Source organism: Oncorhynchus keta, chromosome 4 (assembly GCF_023373465.1).
Source record: "Oncorhynchus keta strain PuntledgeMale-10-30-2019 chromosome 4, Oket_V2, whole genome shotgun sequence".
Taxonomy (NCBI): Eukaryota; Metazoa; Chordata; class Actinopteri; order Salmoniformes; family Salmonidae; genus Oncorhynchus; species Oncorhynchus keta.
Window position 1 is genome coordinate 19,050,315 of NC_068424.1, and position 23,890 is coordinate 19,074,204.

General features: G+C 40.0%; 1 protein-coding gene across 39 annotated transcripts in view; it reads right to left on the reverse strand.

Moving 5' to 3' along the window:
- Positions 1-23,890, reverse strand: part of LOC118382816 (nebulin-like) — a 67,487-nt gene that overhangs the window by 31,754 nt on the left and 11,843 nt on the right. For 7 of the 39 annotated variants that reach the window (XM_052503351.1, XM_052503428.1, XM_052503411.1 and 4 more), the window contains 29 exons: positions 23,593-23,703; positions 23,294-23,404; positions 22,803-22,913; positions 22,306-22,413; positions 21,962-22,072; positions 20,570-20,680; positions 20,068-20,175; positions 19,655-19,765; positions 19,437-19,547; positions 19,193-19,303; positions 18,969-19,079; positions 18,699-18,809; positions 16,890-17,000; positions 16,158-16,265; positions 15,681-15,791; positions 15,222-15,326; positions 14,803-14,913; positions 13,371-13,481; positions 13,102-13,212; positions 8,249-8,359; positions 7,811-7,918; positions 7,385-7,495; positions 6,925-7,029; positions 4,316-4,426; positions 4,095-4,205; positions 3,049-3,159; positions 1,673-1,783; positions 1,087-1,194; positions 121-231 (listed from right to left, as the gene is read on the reverse strand). In XM_052503351.1, coding sequence (XP_052359311.1) covers positions 121-231; positions 1,087-1,194; positions 1,673-1,783; positions 3,049-3,159; positions 4,095-4,205; positions 4,316-4,426; positions 6,925-7,029; positions 7,385-7,495; positions 7,811-7,918; positions 8,249-8,359; positions 13,102-13,212; positions 13,371-13,481; positions 14,803-14,913; positions 15,222-15,326; positions 15,681-15,791; positions 16,158-16,265; positions 16,890-17,000; positions 18,699-18,809; positions 18,969-19,079; positions 19,193-19,303; positions 19,437-19,547; positions 19,655-19,765; positions 20,068-20,175; positions 20,570-20,680; positions 21,962-22,072; positions 22,306-22,413; positions 22,803-22,913; positions 23,294-23,404; positions 23,593-23,703 — 3,192 coding nt within the window. The remainder of the gene's footprint in view (positions 1-120; positions 232-1,086; positions 1,195-1,672; positions 1,784-3,048; positions 3,160-4,094; positions 4,206-4,315; positions 4,427-6,924; positions 7,030-7,384; positions 7,496-7,810; positions 7,919-8,248; positions 8,360-13,101; positions 13,213-13,370; positions 13,482-14,802; positions 14,914-15,221; positions 15,327-15,680; positions 15,792-16,157; positions 16,266-16,889; positions 17,001-18,698; positions 18,810-18,968; positions 19,080-19,192; positions 19,304-19,436; positions 19,548-19,654; positions 19,766-20,067; positions 20,176-20,569; positions 20,681-21,961; positions 22,073-22,305; positions 22,414-22,802; positions 22,914-23,293; positions 23,405-23,592; positions 23,704-23,890) is intronic. The other 32 variants (XM_052503518.1, XM_052503367.1, XM_052503370.1 and 29 more) reach the window with 31 other exon arrangements.

Here is a 23,890-nt window from a genome sequence, read left to right on the forward strand (position 1 = left end):
CACACTGATGTTTGAAACTGATTTAATGGATGTTTGTCAGTAACAGGAAGGGTTTCCTCTGAATTTGTTATGACAAAAAAAGTCATGTACAGACATCAGATGGGCAGCCCATGTTCTTACCTCACTCTGTAGCTGGGAAGCCTCTTTGGCGTGCTGGGTCTCCAAAGTCTCTGGTAAGGTGGAGTAGAGAGAAGTGGAGGCCTCTTTCTTCCCTGCTTCTTTGTATTTTGTCTGGAAAACAACAGCAACAAAAGACAGTGGTGGAAAAAGTATCCAATTGTCATACTTGAGTAAAAGTAAAGATACATTAATAGAACATGACTCAAGTAAAAGTGAAAGTTATCCAGATACTTAAGTATCAAAAGTAAATGATCAAATATACTTAAGAATCAAAAGTAAAAGTAAAAATAATTTTGAAATCCTTATATTAAGCAAACCAGACAGCATCATTTTCTTGTTTTTTATTTATTTACAGATAGCCAGCGGCATCCTCCAACACTCAGACATCATTTACAAACGAAGTATGCGTTTAGTGAGTCCAACAGATAAGAGGCTGTAGGGATGACCAGTTATGTTCTTTTGATAAGTGTGTGAATTAGACAATTGTATTGTCCTGCTGAGCATTCAAAATGTAATGAGAATGTTTGGCTGTCAGGGAAAATGTATGGAGTAAAAAGTACATCATTTACTTTAGGAATGTAGTGAAGTAAAAGTTGTCAAAAACATAAATAATAAAGTACAAATACCCAAAAAACCTACCTAGTAGTACTTTCAAGTATTTTTACTTTACACCACTGCTATTTTTGTAGACATAATGAAAATATACAGGTATTCTCTGACTAAAATACATTTTGTTGTACATGAATATTGATAAAGTAAAAGGATAAAGGTTTCTGTGTTGCTCTTGGAAAGGGAATTCCTCATTCTCTGGCTTCAGTTATCGACAAATGGCAACATCCAATTTTGAGAATCACATTTTGGACGAATCACTCGATTGATGTTAATGGGGGATTTACAGTAAAATAACACAAGTTCGTACCATATTCAGCCCATGTTGATGTTTGGTGATTTTAAACAGATATTTACCTCGCTCTGCATTTCAGACATCTGCTTTGCAAACTGTGTCTCTGCTGTCTCGGGGAGCAGAGAGTAGAGGTTGATTGAGTTCTCCTCAGTATCTTCTTTATACTTGATCTGATATAATAGAAATGAAGATGACAGCTTATGAACCAGAGATAGTTGAGACCAAACCTACAAAAGCATTATTTATTTAACTAGGCAAGTCAGTTAAGAACAAATTCTTATTTACAATGACGGCCTAACCCGGACGACGCTGGGCCAATTGTGCGCCGCCCTATGGGACTCCCAAATACAGCCTGGAATCGAACCAGGGTCTGTCGTTTCGCCTCGACCACAGCGCCATTCGGGAGCCCGAGTAGCGCATTACCAAACAGCAGTATGAAAACCTTGGTATAGTATGTGTTCGCTTCCCTTTTAGTTATTTAGATATATTGGATATGAAGAGGCGACATGAAACATTTACCAGCGCTGACCCACAAACCAAAATACGCGGTAGCCTGAATGAAGTTATTAATGCACATTTTTGGGGGGAGAATGCACATTGTACTCTCTGTGTATTCATACAGCATATACACACAGACATATTCTTTACCTCACTTCGCATTGCTGATTGTTGTTTCGCAAAATTTGTCTCAATTGTTTCGGGCAGCGTAGAATAAAAACTGGGGGAGGTGTCCTTTTTCAGTCCTTCCTTGTACTTTAGCTGGATTAAAGGAAACATCACATGAAAACATTGTTTTGAGATAAATGTAATAGCACATAAATAGCATTAATAAAGCACCTGGTTTCCACAGGTTTCCCTTTTCATTTCATCTGGACTCATGGGTAGACGTAACGTACCGCAGTAAAAGTACATTTGGGACACTCCAATTAGTATGATATGTTACCCTTCGTATGGTATGTATTCATTTGCGGATGTCCATCAGCCATTTCGTATGATATGTTATGAATTGCAATTTGTAAAATATGTAAGTCGCTCTGGATAAGAGCGTCTGCTAAATGACTTAAATGTAAATGTAAATGTTACGGATTTAGGGGTAGGGGTTAGGGTTTGGGGTTAAGGTTCGGTTTAAGGTTAGAGTTATGAGTTAGGTTAAAAGGTTAAGGTTATGGTTAGGGGAAGGGTTAGCTTACATGCTAAGTAGTAAGTGCTAAAGTTAACTGTGACGAGATTAGAACAAGCAACCTTTGGGTTGCTAGACGTTTGCATTATACACCCATCCCACCCACCTGCTTTTGTTTTTGCCTTAATTAAGTAACCTTCTGTCTTATGCAACCATGCCAAACATAACATATCACACTAATTTCAGTGTCTTGAATTTACAGAGTATACCAAACATTAGGAAAACATTCCTAACATTGAGTTTCACCCCCTTTTGCCCTCAGAACAGCCTCAATTCGTCAGGGCATTGACTCAACAAGGTGTCCAAAGTGGTCCACAGGGATGCTGGCCCATGTTGACTCCAATGCTTCCCACAGTTGTGCCACCTTTGATTAGTTGACCATTCTTAGTACACAAAGGAAACTGTTGAACGTCAAAAACCCAGCAGCGTTGCAGTTTTTGACACTCAAACCGGTGTGTCTGGTACCTACTACCATAGGTAGTTCAAAAACACTCAATGGCACACATACACAATCCATGTCTCAATTGTCTCAAAATCCTTCTTTAACCCGTCTCCTCCCCTTCATCTACACTGATTGAAGTGGATTTAACAAGTGACATCAATAAGGGATCATAGCTTTCACCTGGATTCACTTGGTCAGTCTGGGTCATGGAAAGAGCTGGTGTTCTTGATGTTTTGTAGACTCAGTGTACATTTACTATGTATGTTACATCTCTTTCATGAAATCAGGCTATTTGATTGTACTACCATCATTCTTTTCTACATTCTAAATAGTCTACATATATATTATATGTGTGAGATTATATGCAGGTAATTGTGAATACAGTATGTCTTTATACTCTACCTCACTCTGTAGCTGGGAAGCCTCTTTGGCATGCTGGGTCTCCATTGTTTCTGGTAAGGTGGAGTAGAGAGAACTAGAAACTCCCTTCCTCCCTGCTTCTTTGTACTTCATCTAAATTGAGAAAAAACAGATACAGCATTTTATTCAGAATTTATTTCCAATGACTTTATTCAAGGATCTGTATCATTTTAATGGGCAATGCAAAACCGTAAAGAGGTTATCATGAATTTGAAAGAAACTTACAGGCACCTCAGTGGCAAGTCAAATTCTGTATTTCATATTTCAGTAAACTTACTGTAATATAAATATGATATCAAAGCAAGTACTGTGTAATGACACTAAGTACAATAACGTAAAATTGACTATATTATACTGTAAAATAGTAAATGCTGCCTTAATTGGAATTCATAAATAAATGAATGGATGAATGACATTCATTGAGGGTAAAGATTGTATTTCACAGTATTTTACTGTAATCACAAGGTACAAGCAGGTTGGCTACTAGGTAAAGTGTTTACATGTTACAGCATTTGAATTCATATACGGTGTTTTATATCACTTACACTTCTAGAGGCCTTAAAAAAGGCTTCCATACGAGCAGCGAAACAGACCAAAAGCTCATGGCAAAATGCTCAACCATTTAAGGCTCAACCACCCCAATCTGTCCCCTATACATTTTAAATGAATGGGGCACTATAAACACATAGGAGTTAAATTGGTACAGTATTCTCACTCAGGGGTGCAACAAATAGCCTCTTACAAGGCATGCCTCAAAACATGAGCCAGAAACAACAATACCATGCACCCACTAATGGTCAAAAGGTTTTTGGAGCTTCAAAGATACAGTACTTTATTCTGTGGGGTGGAATTACAGTACCATTCGAAATACAGCAATTATTTCCTCACCCACATTTTCAGAGTAACTTACTGTTGATAATTCCCCAAATACTGCATAAATTACAGTTTTCCATTACAGTGCATCATTCCAAATGGAACAAACATGTAAGAAAATTGTCCCTTAACTGTAAGGGATAATAGTTGCTAACCTCACTCTGAAGTTCAGATACAGCTTTCGCAAACTGTGTCTCGGTGGTTTCTGGAAGCTGAGAATACACACTCGTGGAGATATACCTTTTTCCTTCTTCTTTGTATTTATTCTGGAAAAAAGGAACGTTTTGTGATATATAATGATTCTACCTTTTTGGTTAATTCTCCATCATTATACAGAAAAGCTCCCAAAACATTTATGAACTAAATGTCCAGCCACCTTGCTCTGCATCTCTGTCATTTCTCTGGCAAACTGTGTCTCTGTGGTCTCTGGGAGTAGAGAGTAGAGGGAGGTTGAGATGTCCTTCTTTCCACTCTCTTTGTATTTGATCTGAGAAACAGAGAGAGATGAGTCTGTATTAACACTCATTTAATGATCACAATCCAGGCACTTGTGTAGATATGAAAGTATTGGATACAGGGCCTTCAGAAAGTATTTGTACCCCTTGACTTTTTCCACATTTTGTTGTGTTACAGCCTGAATTCAAAATGGATTAAATAGATTATTTTCTCTCACCCATCTACATACAAACCCCATAGTGACACAGTGAAAACATGTTTTTTGAAAATGTTAGCAAATGTTTTGAAGATGAAAATGAAATATCTAATTTACATAAGTATTCACACCCGAGTCAATACTTTGCAGAAGCACCTTTGGCAGCGATTACAGCTGTGAGTCTTTCTGGCAATGTTCCCTCTAATGTTTTGGGGCACTGAGCTAAGTTTTGGTCTTGTGAGTGGAAACTTGAATGTTGTGAAAGTTTTGTGCAACTTCCGGCTCGCGTTTAGAGTAAACACTGAGGCTGTACCATTACAGTTTTAGCCAATAGGCTATCGTGGCTATTTGAGCATTATGTAGGCCTACCAACAAAACCAATGCCGCAAATCCCATAACATTTTCACATGGAAATAGCTTTTTATTTCTATGATATAGCCTACAGTAGCCTATACATTTTTACATTATGAAGGGCTTGACATTAATTAAAGTGACTGTAAATTGCATAGTATTGTGTTGTATGATGCAATAAATCACTTTACAAAATAAAATGTATTATTATTACCATACAGAGAATTAGACTATATAGGGTACCCCTCTGCCTATTGGCTTATTTGCATATTCTAGCCTGTCTCAAAATACAACACTGCCTCATTTAATTAAGACAAAAGTTTTTTACCTGACTCCCTTTTCAAAGACAGCTTGAAATGTAGCCGACACATTTTGTGCTCTTGCAGGAAGCATTAAGTTCCCATTGCTGCCCTAAACGTCTCCATAACTGGGCTAATAACTAGCTAACTAGCAAAGAATATCAACAAACGTTCACACGCGGCTCTGATCTGAACTGTTCTGAAAAAAGTGCATTCATTCACTCGGGGTGATTGAAAGACCCCTCATGGGCTACCTGCCCAAATTTGACTTTGTTGTGCTCTGGCTCTGCCTACAGCAAAATCACAGACTCAGTCTTGCAAAGTTAGATTTGTTTTGGTTTGTTGCAATGAAAAGGGGCTGATATAATGTCGATTTGATCACAAAAAAACATTGATCTGTATAGTGCAAACTAATGTGGTGAACTCAGTGAAGTTCAATCTCTTGCGTCTCTTCGCGTGGCCTGGCACAGCTTAGATGAAACTTTGCTTTCTGGGTCTTGAGCTCTTCAAACCCAGAAAGCAATGTTCCCTCACTTGGATTGTGCAACATTTGCCCATTATTCTTTTGAAATTCTTAAAGCTCTCTCAAATTGGTTGTTGATCATTGCTAGCTAACCATTTTCAGGTATTGCCCTAGATTTTCAGGTAGATTTAAGTCAAAATTGTAATTTGGCCACTCAGGAACATTCCTTGTATTCTTGCCCCAAACATAACACTTTGTATTCAGGACAAAAAGTGAATTGCTTTGCCACAATTTTTTTGCAGTATTACCTTGTTGCCTTATTGCAATCAGGATGCATGTTTTGGAATATTTGTATTCTGTACAGGCTTCCTTCTTTTTACTCTGTCAATTAGTTTAGTATTGTGGAGTAACTACAATGTTGTTGATCCATCCTCAGTTTTCTCCTATCATCACAGCCATTAAACTCTGTTGCTGTGTTAAAGTCACCATTAGCCTCATGATGAAAACTCTGAGCGGTTTCCTTCCTCTCCAGCAACTGAGTTAGGAAGGACGCCTGCATCTTTGTAGTGACTGGGTGTATTGATACACCATCCGAAGTCTAATTGATAACTTTACCATGTTCAAATGGATATTCAGTGTCAGCTTTTTGTTTTCTTTCACCCATCTACCAAATGTTGCCCTATTTTGCCAGGTATTGGAAAACCTCCCTAGTCTTTGTGGTTGAATCTGTGCTTGAAATTCACTTTGACTGAGGGACCTTACAGATAATTGTACTGTATGTGTGTGGTACAGAGATGGGGTAGTCATTCGAAAATGATGTTAAACACTATTATTGCACACAGAGTCCAACTTATTATGTGACTTGTTATTTAGGCTTGCCATAACAAAGGGGTTGAATGCATATTGCCTCAAGGCATTTCAGATTTTCATGTTTTATTAATTTGTGAACATTTCTAAAAACAAAATTCCACTCTGACATTATGGGCTATTGTGTATAGATCAGTGACACAAAATCTGCATTTAATACATTTTAAATTCAGGGTGTAACACAAAAAAATGTGGAAAAAGTCAAGGGGTGTGAATTCCTTCTGAAGGCACTGTACTCAGGAGAATTGTTTCTGAACCCGGATTATGTCTGAAGACATCTGGAGTGCCAATGGAAGTTGCTACCAGAATGACTATAACGCAAATATATTAATGCCAGGAGCATTCATGCTAACCTCGCTCTGCATTTCAGTGAGCTCCCGAGCTCTCTCTGTCTCCATCGTCTCAGGTAGTTGAGAGTAAGCCGAGCCAGAGAAGACTTTCTCACCTTTGTATTTGAGCTGGAAAACAAAGTAATGGATGTGAGTTGAGGTAGGCCTCGGTGCTTCAGCAAACAAAGTAAAGTAGGAGAGTTGCTGCTCAACAACAAAGACAGGAATAAAAACTATGGCTTACCCTAAAGAAACTTCCAATAGTGTAGTTATTTATGGTAAAGGCATTGGAGCACTCAAATAACACAGGTAGAGATTTGCCTCATCTTAGAACGCTCAGGCTTTATTCCATTAGATGGACAGGCACACTGATGTTTGAAACTGATTTAATGGATGTTTGTCAGTAACAGGAAGGGTTTCCTCTGAATTTGTTATGACAAAAAATGTCATGTACAGACATCAGATGGGCAGCCCATGTTCTTACCTCACTCTGTAGCTGGGAAGCCTCTTTAGCGTGCTGGGTCTCCAAAGTCTCTGGTAAGGTGGAGTAGAGAGAAGTGGAGGCCTCTTTCTTCCCTGCTTCTTTGTATTTTGTCTGGAAAACAACAGCAACAAAAGCCACTGCTACTTTTCGAGACATAAAAATATACAGTTATTCTCTGACTAAAATATATTTTTTTTGTACATGAATATCGATAAAGTAAAAGGATAAAGGTTTCTGTGTTTCTCTTGGAAAGGGAATTCCTCATTATCTAGCTTCAGTTATCGACAAATGGCAACATCCCATTTTGAGAATCACATTTTGTACGAATCAATCAATTGATTTTAATTGGAGATTCACGGTAAATTACTGAAGTTAGTACTGTATTCAGCCCATGTTGATGTTTGGTGATTTTAAAGAGATATTTACCTCGCTCTGCATTTCAGACATCTGCTTTGCAAACTGTGTCTCTGCTGTCTCGGGGAGCAGAGAGTAGAGGTTGATAGAGTTCTCCTCAGTATCTTCTTTATACTTGATCTGGTATAGTAGAAATTAAGATGACAGCTTATGAACCAGAGATAGTTGAGACCAGCCCACAAAATCATTGCCAAACACCAGTGAGAATAACTTATGTGTTTGCTTCACACACAAAAGCCTGCCCAAAGGTTAATTTATAGTTGTTTTAGAAAAATTGGTTATGAAGCAACATTAAACAATTCTAATCACTGACCCACAAACCAAAATATGTGATCAAATTATTCATGATTTCTCTGCGATTGTAATGTTCTTGTAGTTATTATGCAAGAATGCACATTGTACATACATGCTGTGTATTCTAACAGGATATACACATATACACACATATACCTGGCTCTGCATTGCTGATTGTCGTTTCGCAAAATTTGTCTCAATTGTTTCGGGCAGCGTAGAATAAAAACTGGGGGAGGTGTCCTTTTTCAGCCCTTCCTTGTACTTTAGCTGGAATAAAGAAAACATCACACAAAAACATTTTTTTCAGACACATTTAATTGCCAACTAATAACCAATTATAAAGCACACTTTAACCTGCATATCTACCAGAGCATTCTGCAGTGATACGCCATCCCTTCTCGTTTGCGCTCGCTGGGACTATCATTTGTTTTTCAACAGGACAATGACCCAAAACACACGCCCAAGCTGTATAAGGGCTATTTGAGTGATGAAGTGCTGCATTAGATGACCTGGCCTCCACAATCACCTGACCTCAACCCAATCGAGATGGTTTGGGATAAGTTGGACCGCAGAGTGAAGGGAAAGCAGCCAACAAGTGCTCAGCATATGTGGGAACTCCTTCAAGACTGTTGGAAAAGCATTCCTCATGAAGCTGGTTGAGAGAATACCAAGGGTGTCATCAAGGCCAAGTGTGGCTACTTTGAAGAATCTCAAATATTAAATATTTTTTGGATTGTTTAACACTTTTTTGGTTACTACATGATTCCATATGTGTTGTTTCATAGTTGATGTCTTCACTATTATTCTACAATGTAGAAAATAGTAAAAATAAAGAAAAACCCTGGAAGGAGTAGGTGTGTCCAAACTTTTGACCGGTACTATATATATATATATATATATATACAGGACATTTTTATTGTACAATTTTTCTGTACAGTCTAAATAGTCAATAATACTGAATACTAGATAAATGTGTGAGATTGCAAGTATGTGTGAGTACAGTATAGCTTTATACCAGTGTTTTGAAAGCTACTCTGAAAATATAATTTACCATGCTACACTAAAGCTACTCTTAAGGAAAATATAGTTTACTTAATTAAAGTTACTTTAAAAAAGTAGTTCACTACATCCAAATGACAAAAGTATTATACGAAAATCTGAAATGTCATAAACGACATATTGCAAGACAGATCCCTTTTAGATCATAATTTAACAGAATGTGTAATTTAGCCTATTAGAATAAAAAACATGAGTTGGTGCACACACAGAAAAATGATTTGGTGTGGAGAATAAACTATAAAAATAAAGAGTCGCACACTCCATATATAAACTCCCATATATATACCCCCATTACTGTGCTGAGAGAAGGACAGTGTACCGTCTAGCCATACTCCCATGTACTTGTATGAGGTGACTAACTCAAGCTCTAAACCCTCAGAGGTAGTAATCACATATGTGGGGAGAGGGGCATTTTTCTTACCAAACCAAATTACCTTTGTTTTGGAGGTGTTAAGAACAATGTTAAGGCCAGAGAAAGCTTGTTGGACACTAAGAAAGCTTTTTTTGAGAGCGTTTAACACAAAATCCGGGAGGGGCCAGCTGAGTATAAGACTGCATCATCTGCATATAAATGAATGAGAGAGCTTCCTAGTGCCTGAGCTATGTTGTTGATGTAAATTGAGAAGAGCGTGGGGCCTAGGATCGAGCCTTGGGGTACTCCCTTGGTGACAGGCACTGGCTGAGACAGCAGATGTTCTGACTGTATACACTACACTCTTTGAGAGAGGTAGCTAGCAAACCAGACCAAAGACCGCTCAGAGACACCAATACTCCCTAACCAGCCCAAAAGACTGGAATGGTCTACCGTATCAAAAGCCTTGGCCAAGTCAATAAAAATAGCAGCACAACATTGCTTAGAATCAAAGGCAATGGTGACATCATTTAGGACCTTTAAGGTTGCAGTGACACATCCATAACCTGAGCAGAAACCAGACTAGCCTTCTTTATAGACATAAAGAAGGCTAGTCAGTTGATTACTGACAAGTTTTTCCAACACTTTTGATAAACAGGGCAAAATAGAAATTGGCCTATAACAGTTAGGATCAGCTTGATATCCCCCTTTAAATAAAGCATGCACAGTGGCTGCCTTCCAAGCAATGGGAACCTCCCCAGAAAGGAGAGAGAGGTTAAACAGGTCAGAAATAGGCTTGGCGATGATAGGGACAGCAACCCTAAAGAAGAAAGGGTCTAAACCATCTGACCCAGATGTTTTTTGGGGGTCAAGTTTAAGGAGCTCCTTTAGCACCTCAGACTCAGTGACTACCTGCTGGGAGAAACTTTGTAGCGGGGCAGGGGAAAAAGAGGGAGGAGCATTGGGGCGAGTCGCATTAGAAGGGGTGGGAGATGAGGAAATGTTGGACGGGCAAGGAGGCATTGCTGAGTCAAATAGGAATTCTGACTTCTGACTAATGAAGTGGTGATTAAAGAGCTCAACCATGTGCTTCTTGTCAGTAACAACCACATCATCAACATTAAGGGACTTGTCAAGCTGTGAGGAGGAGGGTTTATTCTCCAGGTCTTTAACTGTTTTCCAGAACTTTTTGGGGTTAGATGCACAGAGAGAAATCTGCTCCTTAAAGTAACTAACTTTGGCTTTCTGGATAGCCTGAGTGCACTTATTTCTCATTTGCCTGAACGAGATCCAGTCAGCCTGAATATGCGTGTGCCGAGCGTTTCACCAAATGGAATTCTTGAAGTGGAGTAACTCTGCCAGATCACGTTCGAACCAGGGGCTGAACCTGTTTTTAATTCTCATTTTCTTTATGGGGGCGTGTTTGTTAACAATACCACTGAAAATGTGAAAAAATAATTTCAAAGCGACTTTGTCAGAGGGGATCAAGCTGATTCAATGCCAATTTACAGAGGCTAGGTCATGAAGGAAGGCTTACTCATTAAAGTTTTTTAGCAAGTGTCTATGACAAATCAGGACAGGTCGTTTCACCCTGCAGGCATTATGAACACAGGCTGTAAAACAGTGATCACTAAGGTCATTACAGAAAACACCAGACTGATACCTATCAGGATTATTTGTGAGTATAACATCGAGGAGAGTAGCCTTTTCTGGGTGTTTGAAGTCATACCTTGTGGGATTGGTAATAATCTGAGAAAGATTTAGGGAGTCCCATTGTTTAGGACTTGGTCAGGTGGTTTAAGCATGTCCCAGTTTAGGTCACCTAGCAGGACTTAGTATAAGGGGCCAGGAGAGAGCTTAGGGCATTTAGGGTACAGACCGGTGCTGACGGTGGATGATAGCACTCAGCAACCGTCAATAAAGAGCTATTTGAAAGTTGAATGCTTAAAACCAGCAAATCAAATTGTTTGGGGACAGACTTGGAGACAACCGAGCCCTGAAGGTGATCCTTGGTAGAGATTGCCACTCCACCACCTTCGAAAGATCTGTCTTGCCGAAAAAAGTTATAACCAGAAAAACTAGCATCAGTGTTCAAAACACTCTTTCTTAAACACGTCTCAGTAATGACCAACACAACTAGATTGGAGCTGTGTGCAATAAATATACAGTATATATTAAGTATTAAAGCACAATTGTACTGTATGCTAGCATGTTTTTCACACTGGTTTAAGCCATGGAGGGAGCAGGCCAGCCAAGGCACCTGTTGCCTAGCAACGGCTGCCTAACACAACCACTGCCACCGTTCAGTCCCTTCATATTTCACCCAATCACTTCTCATTGCACTTTCAGTTCATACGCAACAACTGTAGTTTAGACATCGACCACAACCACACAACTACTGACCACATATATTGACCAGAACAACACAGCTACAGGTCATAACTACTGAACACAACTCCTGACCATTACTGACCACAACTACTGTCCACAATCACACAACTACTGAACTAAAGTACTGACCAAAACTATTGACCAAAACCACACAACTACTGACCACAACCACAGAACCACAACTACTGACTACAACTGTTGACCACAACCATGCAACTACTGAACCACATAACTACTGACGACAGCTACTGAACTAAAGTACTGACCAAAACTACTGATCACAACTACACAACTACTGACCACACAACTATTGAACCACACAATAACTATTGAACACAACTCCTGACCACAACTAATGACCAAAACTACTCACCACATCAACACAATTACTGACCACAACTAATAACCACAACACAATTACTGACCACAACTAATGACCAAAACAACACAATTACTGACCACAACAACACAACTACTGACCAAAATTACTGACCACAACCACACAACTTTTGACTACAACCACACAACTGCTGACCACATCTAATGACCACAACCACAAAACTACTGACCACAACCACACAAATATTGACCACACAACTACTGACCAAAACCACACAACTACTGACCACAACCACAACTTCTTCCATTATCACAAAAATACTTGTAAAAAGTTCAAGCAAGCCCCACAACTTTATTTGTAATGTTACCATCTAGTTAACAATTGAAAACACTGCCAACCAGATTATGGAACACCCTGCCAACCAGTGTGAGAGAGTGCAGTACCTTTGTTAGCTTCAAGGCAAATCTGAAAAAGTGGCTAAAGGCAAACCAGTCATGTGAACATTAAAACATTCAGACTCTTAAGATGTCAGATACTGTAGAACAAAGGCACATTTAAACTCTGATGTAATATTAGCATTATATTGTCTATTGTATTTTTCAATGTTTTATATATAGAGATATTTGAATAGTGTTTTGTATTGTAGCATTGTAATGATGTAATGATGTTGATTGTTTTCTGCCCAGGGACTACAGATGGAAACTTGCTATCTATCTAAATCTGGTGCAATGGCATATTGTACATGGCCCCTGACAAATAAACACATTTTAATTTAGTTCAACTATCACCAAGGTACTGCAAAATGCATTTAAATTACTAGTTGAACTACATGTAGTTCAGTACTCCCCATTACTGTTTATACTCTACCTCACTCTGTAGCTGAGAAGCCTCTTTGGCATGCTGGGTCTCCATTGTTTCTGGTAAGGTGGAGTAGAGAGAACTAGAAACTCCCTTCCTCCCTGTTTCTTTGTACTTCATCTAAATTGAGGAAAAAAGATTCAGCATTTTATTCAGTGTTCATTTCCAATTACTTTGCTCAAGGATCTATACCATTTTGATGGGCATTGCCATCATTCCAAATGGAACAAATATGTAAGAAAATTGTCCCTTAACTGTAAGGGATAATAGTTGCTAACCTCACTCTGAAGTTCAGATACAGCTTTCGCAAACTGTGTCTCAGTGGTTTCTGGAAGCTGAGAGTACACACTCGTGGAGATACGCCTTTTTCCTTCTTCTTTGTATTTATTCTGGAAAAAGGAAAAGTAGCGTATTATGATATATAATACATGACCAAAAGTAGTTGGACACCTGCTAATCGAACATCTCATTCCAAAATCATTGGCATTAATATGGAGTTGGTCCCCCCTTTGCTGCTATAACAGCCTCCACTCTTCTGGGAAGGCTTTCCACTAGATGTTGGAACATTGCTGCAGGGACTTGCTTCCATTCAGCCACTTATTGAGTTCAGGCACTGATGTTGGGCGATTAGGCCTGGCTCGCAGTCGGCGTTCCAATTCATCCCAAAGGTGTTCGATGGGGTTGAGGTTGGGGCTCTGTGAAACCAGTCAAGTTCTTCCACACCGATCTCGACGAATCATTTCTGTATGGACCTCGCTTTGTACAAAGGGGCATTGTCATGCTGAAACAGGAAAGGGCCTTCCCCAAACTTTTGCCACAAAGTTGGAAGCACAGAATTGTCTAGAATGTAATTGTATGCTGTAGCGTTAATATTCACTGGAACTAAGAGGCCTAGCATGAACCATGAAAAATAGCCCCAGACCATTATTCCTCCTCCACCAAACTTTACAGTTGGTACTATGCATTGGGGCAGGTAGCCTCCTCCTTTCTCCAAACCCAGATTTGTCTGTCGGGCTGCCAGATGATGAAGCGTGATTCATCACTCTAGAGAATGTGTTTCTACTGCTCCAGAGTCCAATGGCAGGGACCTTTACATCACTCCAGCCGACGCTTGGTATTGCGCATGGTAATCTTAGGCTTGTGTGTGGCTGCTCGGCCATGGAAACCCATTTCATGAAGCTCCCGACAAACAGTTATTGTGCTGACGTTGCTTCCAGAGGCAGTTTGGAACTTAGTAGTAAGTGTTGCAACCGCGGACAGACGATTATTACACGCTACGCACTTCAGCATTCGACGGTCCAGTTCTGTGAGCTTATGTGGCCTACCAGCCGCTGTTGCTCCTAGACGTTTCCACTTCACAATAACAGCACTTACAGTTGACCGGGGCAGCTCTAGCAGGGCAGAAATTAGACAAACCCGAATGATCTGAAAAGTGGCATCCTATGACAGTGCCACGTTGAACTTCACTGACCTCTTCAGTAAGGCCATTCTACTGGCAATGTTTGTCTATGGATATTGCATGGGTGTGCGCTCGATTTTATACACCTGTCAGCAACGAGTGTGGCTGAAAAAGCAGAATCCACTAACTTGAAGGGGTGTCCACATACTTTTGATTATATAGTGTATAAACTTTCTACTTTTTTGGGTGATTCTCCATCATTATACAGAAAAGCGCCCAAAACAGAAGTTATGAACTAAATGTCCAGCCACCTTGCTCTGCATCTCTGTCATTTCTCTGGCAAACTGTATCTCTGTGGTCTCTGGGAGTAGAGAGTAGAGGGAGGTTGAGTTGTCCTTCTTTCCACTCTCTTTGTACTTGATCTGAGAAACAGAGAGAGATGAGTAAGTATTAACACTCATTCAATGATCTCAAGCTAGGAAACTTGTATAGATATGAAAGTATTGGATAGGTATAAGAAATATGGTATAAAATACACCTAGAAAGACAGAAAGGTAGAGCTGCTACCTTATTGCTTATACTTATCTATTTATTTTAGAACTACATCAAGTGCCCAGGGGAATTGTTTCTGAACTTGGCTTATGTCTGAAGAAATGTGGAGTGCCAATGGAAGTTGCAAACAGAATGACTATAACAACATTATGTTAATGCCAGGAGCATTCATGCTAACCTCGCTCTGCATTTCAGTGAGCTCCCGAGCTCTCTCTGTCTCCATCGTCTCAGGTAGTTGAGAGTAAGCCGAACCAGAGAAGACTTTCTCACCTTTGTATTTCAGCTGGAAAACAAAGTAAGGATGTGAGTTGAGGTAGGCCTCCGTGCTTCAGCAAACAAAGTAAAGTAGGAGAGTTGCTGCTCAACAACAAAGACAGGAATAAAAACTATGGCTTACCCTAAAGAAACTTCCAATAGTGTAGGTATTTATGGTAAAGGCATTGGAGCACTCAAATAACACAGGTAGAGATTTGCCTCATCTTAGAACGCTCAGGCTTTATTCCATTAGATGGACAGGCACACTGATGTTTGAAACTGATTTAATGGATGTTTGTCAGTAACAGGAAGGGTTTCCTCTGAATTTGTTATGACAAAAAATGTCATGTACAGACATCAGATGGGCAGCCCATGTTCTTACCTCACTCTGTAGCTGGGAAGCCTCTTTGGCGTGCTGGGTCTCCAAAGTCTCTGGTAAGGTGGAGTAGAGAGAAGTGGAGGCCTCTTTCTTCCCTGCTTCTTTGTATTTTGTCTGGAAAACAACAGCAACAAAAGACAGTGGTGGAAAAAGTATCCAATTGTCATACTTGTACTTAAGTACTTTACACCACTGAAAAGACACTGCTACTTTTGTAGACATAATAAAAACATACAGGTAATCTCTGACTAAAAGGCTTTTTTTTGTCAGACGGATAAAGGTTTTTCTGTGTTTCTCTCTGAAAGGGAATTTCTCATTCTCTGGCTTCAGTTATTTACAAAAGAAAAAATCACATTTTGAGAATCATATTTTTACAAATCAATGAATTGATATCAACCGGAGATTTTCACGGTAAAATAACTCGAGTTTGAACTGTATTCAGCCCATGTTGATGTTTGGTGATTTTAAACAGATATTTACCTCGCTCTGCATTTCAGACATCTGCTTTGCAAACTGTGTCTCTGCTGTCTCGGGGAGCAGAGAGTAGAGGTTGATAGAGTTCTCCTCAGTATCTTCTTTATACTTGATCTGGTATAATAGAAATGAAGATGACAGCTTATGAACCAGAGATAGTTGAGACCAGCCCACAAAATCATTGCCAAACACCAGTGAGAATAACTTATGTGTTTGCTTCCCACACAAAAGCCTCCCCAAAGGTTCACTTATACATGTAGTTGTTTGGATAAATTGGATATGAAGCGACAAGAAAGATTTCTAATCACTGACCAACAAACTAAAATATTTGATATCCTGAAATCAAAATATTTATGACTTCTCTGAGATCGTACTCAGAGCAAATTTAAATAAACAATCAAATAACTATTTTACTCGTAGTCATTCTGTGAGAATGCACATTGTACATGTATTTAATTTAATTTATTTTTTACTTAACCAGGCAAGTCAGTTAATAACAAATTCTTATTTACTATGACGGCATACACCGGTCAAACCTAGACGATGCTGAGCCAATTGTGCGCCACCCTATGGGACTCCCAATAACGCCCGGTTGTGATACAGCTTGGATTCGAACCAGGGTGTCTGTAGTGACGCATCTAGCACTGACATGCAGTACCATAGACCGCTGTGCAACTCGGGAGCCCATACTGCATACTGTGCATTCTAACAGCATATACACACATATGTATTCTTTACCTCACTTCGCATTGCTGATTGTCGTTTCGCAAAATTTGTCTCAATTGTTTCGGGCAGCGTAGAATAAAAACTGGGGGAGGTGTCCTTTTTCAGTCCTTCCTTGTACTTTAGCTGGAATAAAGGAAACATTACATGAAAACATTGTTTTGAGTCTAATTGAATTCTACTCATATAGCCAATAATAAGGCAATAGCGGTTAGAGCGTTGGGCCAGTAACCGAAAGTTCGCAGGTTCGATTTCTCAAGCTGACAAAGTGAAAAATCTGTCGATGTGCCCTTGAGCAAAGCACTTAACCCTAATTTGCCCCAGGGGTGCTGTACTACTATGGCTGAAACTGTAAAACAACACATTTCACTGCACCTATCCAGTGTTTGTGACAATAAAAAACATATGTACTCTATATTTATAGATATGTTTTTTATGTACCATTTTTCTGTACCAGCTAAATAGTCAGAAATACTGAGTAATAAATAGCATATGTGTGAGATTGCAAGTATGTGTGAGTACAGTATAGCTTTATACCAGTGTTGAGAAAGAAACGATGAAAATATAATTTACCAAGCTTGCAAGTACAGTACCAGTGAAATGTTTGGACACACCTACTCATTCCAAGGTTTTCTTTATTTTTACTATTTTCTACATTGTAGAATAATAGTGAAGACATCACAACTATGAAATAACACATATGGAATCATGTAGTAACCAAAAAAGTGTTAAACAAATCAAATAAATATTTTATATTTGAGATTCTTCAAAGTAGCCACCCTTTGCTGACAGCTTTGCACACTCTTGGCATTTTCTCAACCAACTTCATGAGGTAGTCATCTGGCATGCATTTCAATTAACAGGTGTGCCTTGTTAAAAGTTAATTTGTGGAATTTCTTTCCTCCTTAATGCGTTTGAGCCAATCAGTTGTGTTGTGACATGGTAGGGGTGGTATACAGAACATTGCCCTATTTGGTAAAAGACCAAGTTCATATTATGACAAGAACAGCTCTAATAAGCAAAGAGAAACAACAGTCCATCATTATTTTAAGACATTACATTTCTTCAAATGCAATCGCAAAAACCATCAAGTGCTATGATGAAACTGGCTCTAATGAGGACCGCCACAGGAAAGGAAGAACCAGAGTTACCTCTGCCGCAGAGGATAAGTTCATTAGAGTTACTAGCTTCAGAAATTGCAGCCCAAATAAATGCTTCACAGAGTTCAAGTAATAGACACATCTCAAAATCAACTGTGCAGAGGAGACTGTGTGAATCAGGCCTTCATGGTCGAATTGCTGCAAAGAAACCACTTCTAAAGGGCACCAATAAGAACAAGCGACTTGCTTGGCCCAAGAAACAAGAGTAATGGATGAGTAGGTGTTCTAAAACTTTCGACCGGTAGTGTACATGTGTCACGACTTCCACCGAAGTCGGTACCTCTCCTTGTTCGGGCGACGTTCGGCGGTCAACGTCACCGGTCTTCTAGCCATCGCCGATCCACCTTCCGTTTTCCATTTGTTTTGTCTTGTTTTCCCACACACCTGGTTTACATTCCCTCATTACGTGACATGTATATAACCTTCTGTTCCCACCATGTCAGTGTGTGGAATTGTTGGTTGTAAAGTGTTTGTGCATTGCTAACTGGTTTGCGACAGGTTATTTCAACCCGTATTTTGTTGTTTCTGGGTGCAGTTTGTTTTGCCTAATAAACTGCTCCGGTTGTTACCCAGTTCTGCTCTCCTGCACCTGACTTTCCTGCAGCCAGTTACGAACCTCTTACTACATGTAGTTCAGTACTCCCCATTACTGTTTATACTCTACCTCACTCTGTAGCTGGGAAGCCTCTTTGGCATGCTGGGTCTCCATTGTTTCTGGTAAGGTGGAGTAGAGAGAACTAGAAACTCCCTTCCTCCCTGCTTCTTTGTACTTCATCTAAATTGAGGAAAAAAGACTCAGCATTGTATTCATGTATTTATTTCCAATGAATTTACTCAAGGATCTGTATAATTTTGATTGGCATTGCCATCATTCTAAATGGAACAAAGATGTAAGAAAATGACCCCTTAACTGTAAGGGATAATAGTTGCTAACCTCACTCTGAAGTTCAGATACAGCTTTCGCAAACTGTGTCTCGGTGGTTTCTGGAAGCTGAGAGTACACACTCGTGGAGATACGCCTTTTTCCTTCTTCTTTGTATTTATTCTGGAAAAAAGGAACGTTTTGTGATATATAATGATTCTACCTTTTTGGTTAATTCTCAATCATTATACAGAAAAGCGCCCAAAACAGAAGTTATGAACTAAATGTCCAGCCACCTTGCTCTGCATCTCTGTCATTTCTCTGGCAAACTGTGTCTCTGTGGTCTCTGGGAGTAGAGAGTAGAGGGAGGTTGAGATGTCCTTCTTTCCACTCTCTTTGTATTTGATCTGAGAAACACAGAGAGATGAGTCTGTATTCACACTCATTCAATGATCTCAAACTAGGCACTTGTGTAGATATGAAAGTATTGGCTAGGTAAAATAAATATGGTGAAAATGAATTCTAAATGCTATATAGTACCTCACTCCGTAACAGGGACGCTTCTTTGGCGTGCTGGATGTCCTTGGTCTCAGGGAGTAGAGAGTACAAAGAAGTGACCACCTCCCTCTTGCCCACTTCCTTGTACTTGGTCTGCAACACCACAATAAAACTATCAATTCACATTGCAGGGCCCTTGTGCAGACGAGTGTAAAGTTAACTTTAACGAAAGTTAGATTTTGTTTGGAATGAATGTTCACCTCGCTCTGCATTTCAGACATCTGCTTGGCCAACTGGGTCTCTGTGGTCTCCGGAAGCAGAGAATACAGGCTTGTCGAGATCTTCTCCTTCCCCCCCTCTGTATACTTGAGCTGAAGGAGGAGACACGGAGATATGTGTTTCTTGATCCTGAATCTTCTTAAACCTTCTCTGAAGTTCATGATACATTTCTGTAATACTTTCTAATAACTTAAATTAATTAGCATTTAAGTATTTATAAACTATAAATAAGTATTTCATTATTTGTAAACATGTACAATGAATAAGCATTATTATGTATAAGTATTTACAATGGATTATTCATGAACGGTATGATAAAGTTTTACACCAAATTCTTCTAATCATTCAGTGACTCATGTCTATGAGTCATAGGCCTTCTGTGCTGTGAAATTACCTCGCTCTGTAAGTCGGAGACCTCTTTTGCAAACTGGGTCTCTGGTGTCTCCGGGAGCAGAGAGTAGAGGCTAAAGGAGTTCTCCTTCCTGTCCTCTTTATACTTTTTCTACAAAATGGTGGAAAATAATTTGAGTCAACATGATTGAACTTAAAAAGAGTGGAGGATAAATCAATAACATTTATTTATGAATCCTTTTTTACATCACTCGATGCAACAAAGTGCTACAAATCCTTGTGAATCATCAAGAAATATACTCCTTCTGTTTTTTGTTGTTGATAAATTGGATAATGAAGAGGCGATGTAAAACATTTCCAACCGCTGATTCACAAATTAAAATACATGACAGATTGAATTAAATTGTTCATGATTTATCTGAGATTCTACTCAGGGCAATTTCTTTTTAAAAGAACCTTCCCTTTTTTATGTAGTCATTCTGTGAGAATGCACATTGTACTCCCTGTGTATTCTAACAGCATATACACACAGACATATTCTTTACCTCACTTCGCATTGCTGATTGTCGTTTCGCAAAATTAGTCTCAATTGTTTCGGGCAGCGTAGAATAAAAACTGGGGGAGGTGTCCTTTTTCAGTCCTTCCTTGTACTTTAGCTGGAATAAAGGAAACATGAAAACATTGGTTACCTCAAATGAAAACTAGAGAAAACTAGAAACTCCCTTCTTGACTGCCTTCTTGTACTTTATCTGACACGAAAACAATAACAGATATCTCAGGACAAGCTAAAAAAGACTTCCCTTTAAAAGGACCAAATATACAATGAACCAAATTGACCATTGAAATGGGTCTACATAAGGCTTTCATAACACATTCATAACACATTCATAACACATTCATAACACACATACCACAAGTATATAAGTACTTCATAAACGCTGACGTCAAATGCCAACAACCGCAAGTTGATATTTTTTTTATTATGCTGTTTTTGACATATACAATTATGAAAGGCTTATGTCATTGCTTATGAATGTGATATGTATGGGCTATGACGTCCTTATGTAAGTAATAGCGTTCAAGTAAAGTGTTACCTAACATTTGGCCATCACGGTTGACAACTCCATTGTGTCCTCCTCCCAGAGCGCTAAGAACCTTGGCGTGATCCTGGACAACACCCTGTCGTTCTCAACTAACATCAAGGCGGTGGCCCGTTCCTGTAGGTTCATGCTCTACAACATCCGCAGAGTACGACCCTGCCTCACACAGGAAGCGGCGCAGGTCCTAATCCAGGCACTTGTCATCTCCCGTCTGGATTACTGCAACTCGCTGTTGGCTGGGCTCCCTGCCTGTGCCATTAAACCCCTACAACTCATCCAGAACGCCGCAGCCCGTCTGGTGTTCAACCTTCCCAAGTTCTCTCACGTCACCCCGCTCCTCCGCTCTCTCCACTGGCTTCCAGTTGAAGCTCGCATCCGCTACAAGACCATGGTGCTTGCCTACGGAGCTGTGAGGGGAACGGCACCTCAGTACCTCCAGGCTCTGATCAGGCCCTACACCCAAACAAGGGCACTGCGTTCATCCACCTCTGGCCTGCTCGCCTCCCTACCACTGAGGAATTACAGTTCCCGCTCAGCCCAGTCAAAACTGTTCGCTGCTCTGGCCCCCCAATGGTGGAACAAACTCCCTCACGACGCCAGGACAGCGGAGTCAATCACCACCTTCCCGGAGACACCTGAAACCCCACCTCTTTAAGGAATACCTAGGATAGGATAAGTAATCCTTCTCACCCCCCTTTAAGATTTAGATGCACTATTGTAAAGTGACTGTTCCACTGGATCTCATACGGTGAATGCACCAATTTGTAAGTCGCTCTGGATAAGAGCGTCTGCTAAATGACTTAAATGTAAATGTAAATGTGTTCTTGATGTCCATACCTCACTCTGGAGTTCTGACACAGCTTTAGCAAAATGGGTCTCAGGGGTCTCTGCTAGTTGAGAGTAAATGCAACTGGAGGAATTCCTTTTGCCACTTTCTTTGTATTTGTTCTGAAGGATGACAATGCAAAAATACTCAATTTTTAAAACCCAGGCATAGACAATAAGCAAGCTTCAATCTGCACAACATGTAATATTGACTGAGGCTGAGCTTAACTTTAGACCACTTCTGAGGTACACAAAACATCTCACAAACTTTTATTTTGGGGTGTTCTAAATCTTGAAATAGCTCTGAGACTGTAGTTGCAGTAAATGCTTCCCTGACTTTACAAATGAATACACACCTCGCTCTGCATCTCTGTCATTTCTCTGGCAAACTGGATCTCTGTGGTCTCTGGGAGTAGAGAGTAGAGGGAGGACAGAGTACCTTTGCTTAACTCTTTGTATTTCATCTGAAAAGGAAGACACAGAGAACAGCAACTAATGACAACGTTCTAATTGAATTCAGGTTCAACACTTCAACATTTTCTTTCAAATGTACTGAGTAGAGGGCATTGACTGTCTTGGGTTTAGGCGGGTATCACACTAAACACACTTTTAAAGGGCTAGAGCCTTTAATTCCATTCTTTTCAAAGGTGCGGACACACTAGGACTGATCCTACACCGTAACACGCCTCCCCTCGCCTCACATTTTCGTACTGTTGTCTATGGCTGTTGGTGTGACCTTGTGTCGTCATCAATGTCCATGTTGTTTGTAAATGTTGATTATAAATGATGATTGCCTTTGCACTTAAGACACGTTCCTCAATAAGGCCAATGAAGTGAACTGAAGTTAGAATACCTCACTCTGTAGCAGAGAAGCCTCTTTGGCGTGTTGAATCTCCATGGTCTCTGGTAGCAGGGAATACATGGAAGTAGACAGCCTTCTCTTCCCTGCCTCCCTGTACTTGTTCTGCAACACAAGAGAAATAGCGTCAGTTGGTTTTTACTGCTTGACTCATTGTATTCTGGTCTCACCACTCTAGGCTGTGTTTAATACTGGCAGTGGTATATTGATCATGCCTGGGGTCATGGGATTTGAATGGTAGCTAACAGTCTGACTGGGAAGTAGACTCAGTTCATTGCCCATCAGACCGTGGAGGCTAGGTACCCGGACGTCTTTGCCACTGGCCATCTCGGGTTGGCCAATCAGTAAAGGGAGAATGTTAAAGAATGTTTATACAGTGACCCCATGTGCGTAACATTAGAGCTACCATACGATCGTTAAATCTTTCCTCCTCATGATGAGAAGAGGAAGCGGAGGAAGAAGAGGAAGAGGAGGGTGATAATTACCTCACTCTGGAACTCTTTCACTGTTTTAGAGAGCTGCATCTCAGTGGTGTCTGGAAGCAGCGAGTACAGGCTGCTGGAGATCTCCCTTTTCCCCTCCTCTCTGTACTTGCTCTGGAAAAGAAACAAGCACATTCCAAAAACGCTGCCATTCCTAGGCACATTGCGAGACCAGTGCTAAGTGAATGAATTTTCTTGGCACTGTGGTTGATGCGTCAGCCACTCAAGTGGATGATATACGATTTGAATGTCGTTCGTTCTCAATTTGACCAAATGGTGTCAGAAGTGGGAAAAGTTCTCACCTCACTCAGCATGTCCGAATGCTCCTTCGCAAACTGAGTCTCAAGGGTCTCCGGGAGCAGTGAGTAGAGAGAAGTGGATATCTCCGTCTTCACATTCCCTTTGTACTTGATCTGGAAAAAGACCAAGTTAGTATTGTATTAATATCTACTGTAATCCTTGTTATTTATCTGATGCCAAAGTGTTTCAGTGGCATTTAACATATTTATCGACTGAACGTATTCAACCTTAAGCCAGGTAAATCTTCGAGCACACATTATCTTTTACAATAACAACCCGTTTTGGAATTACTGTGAAGGG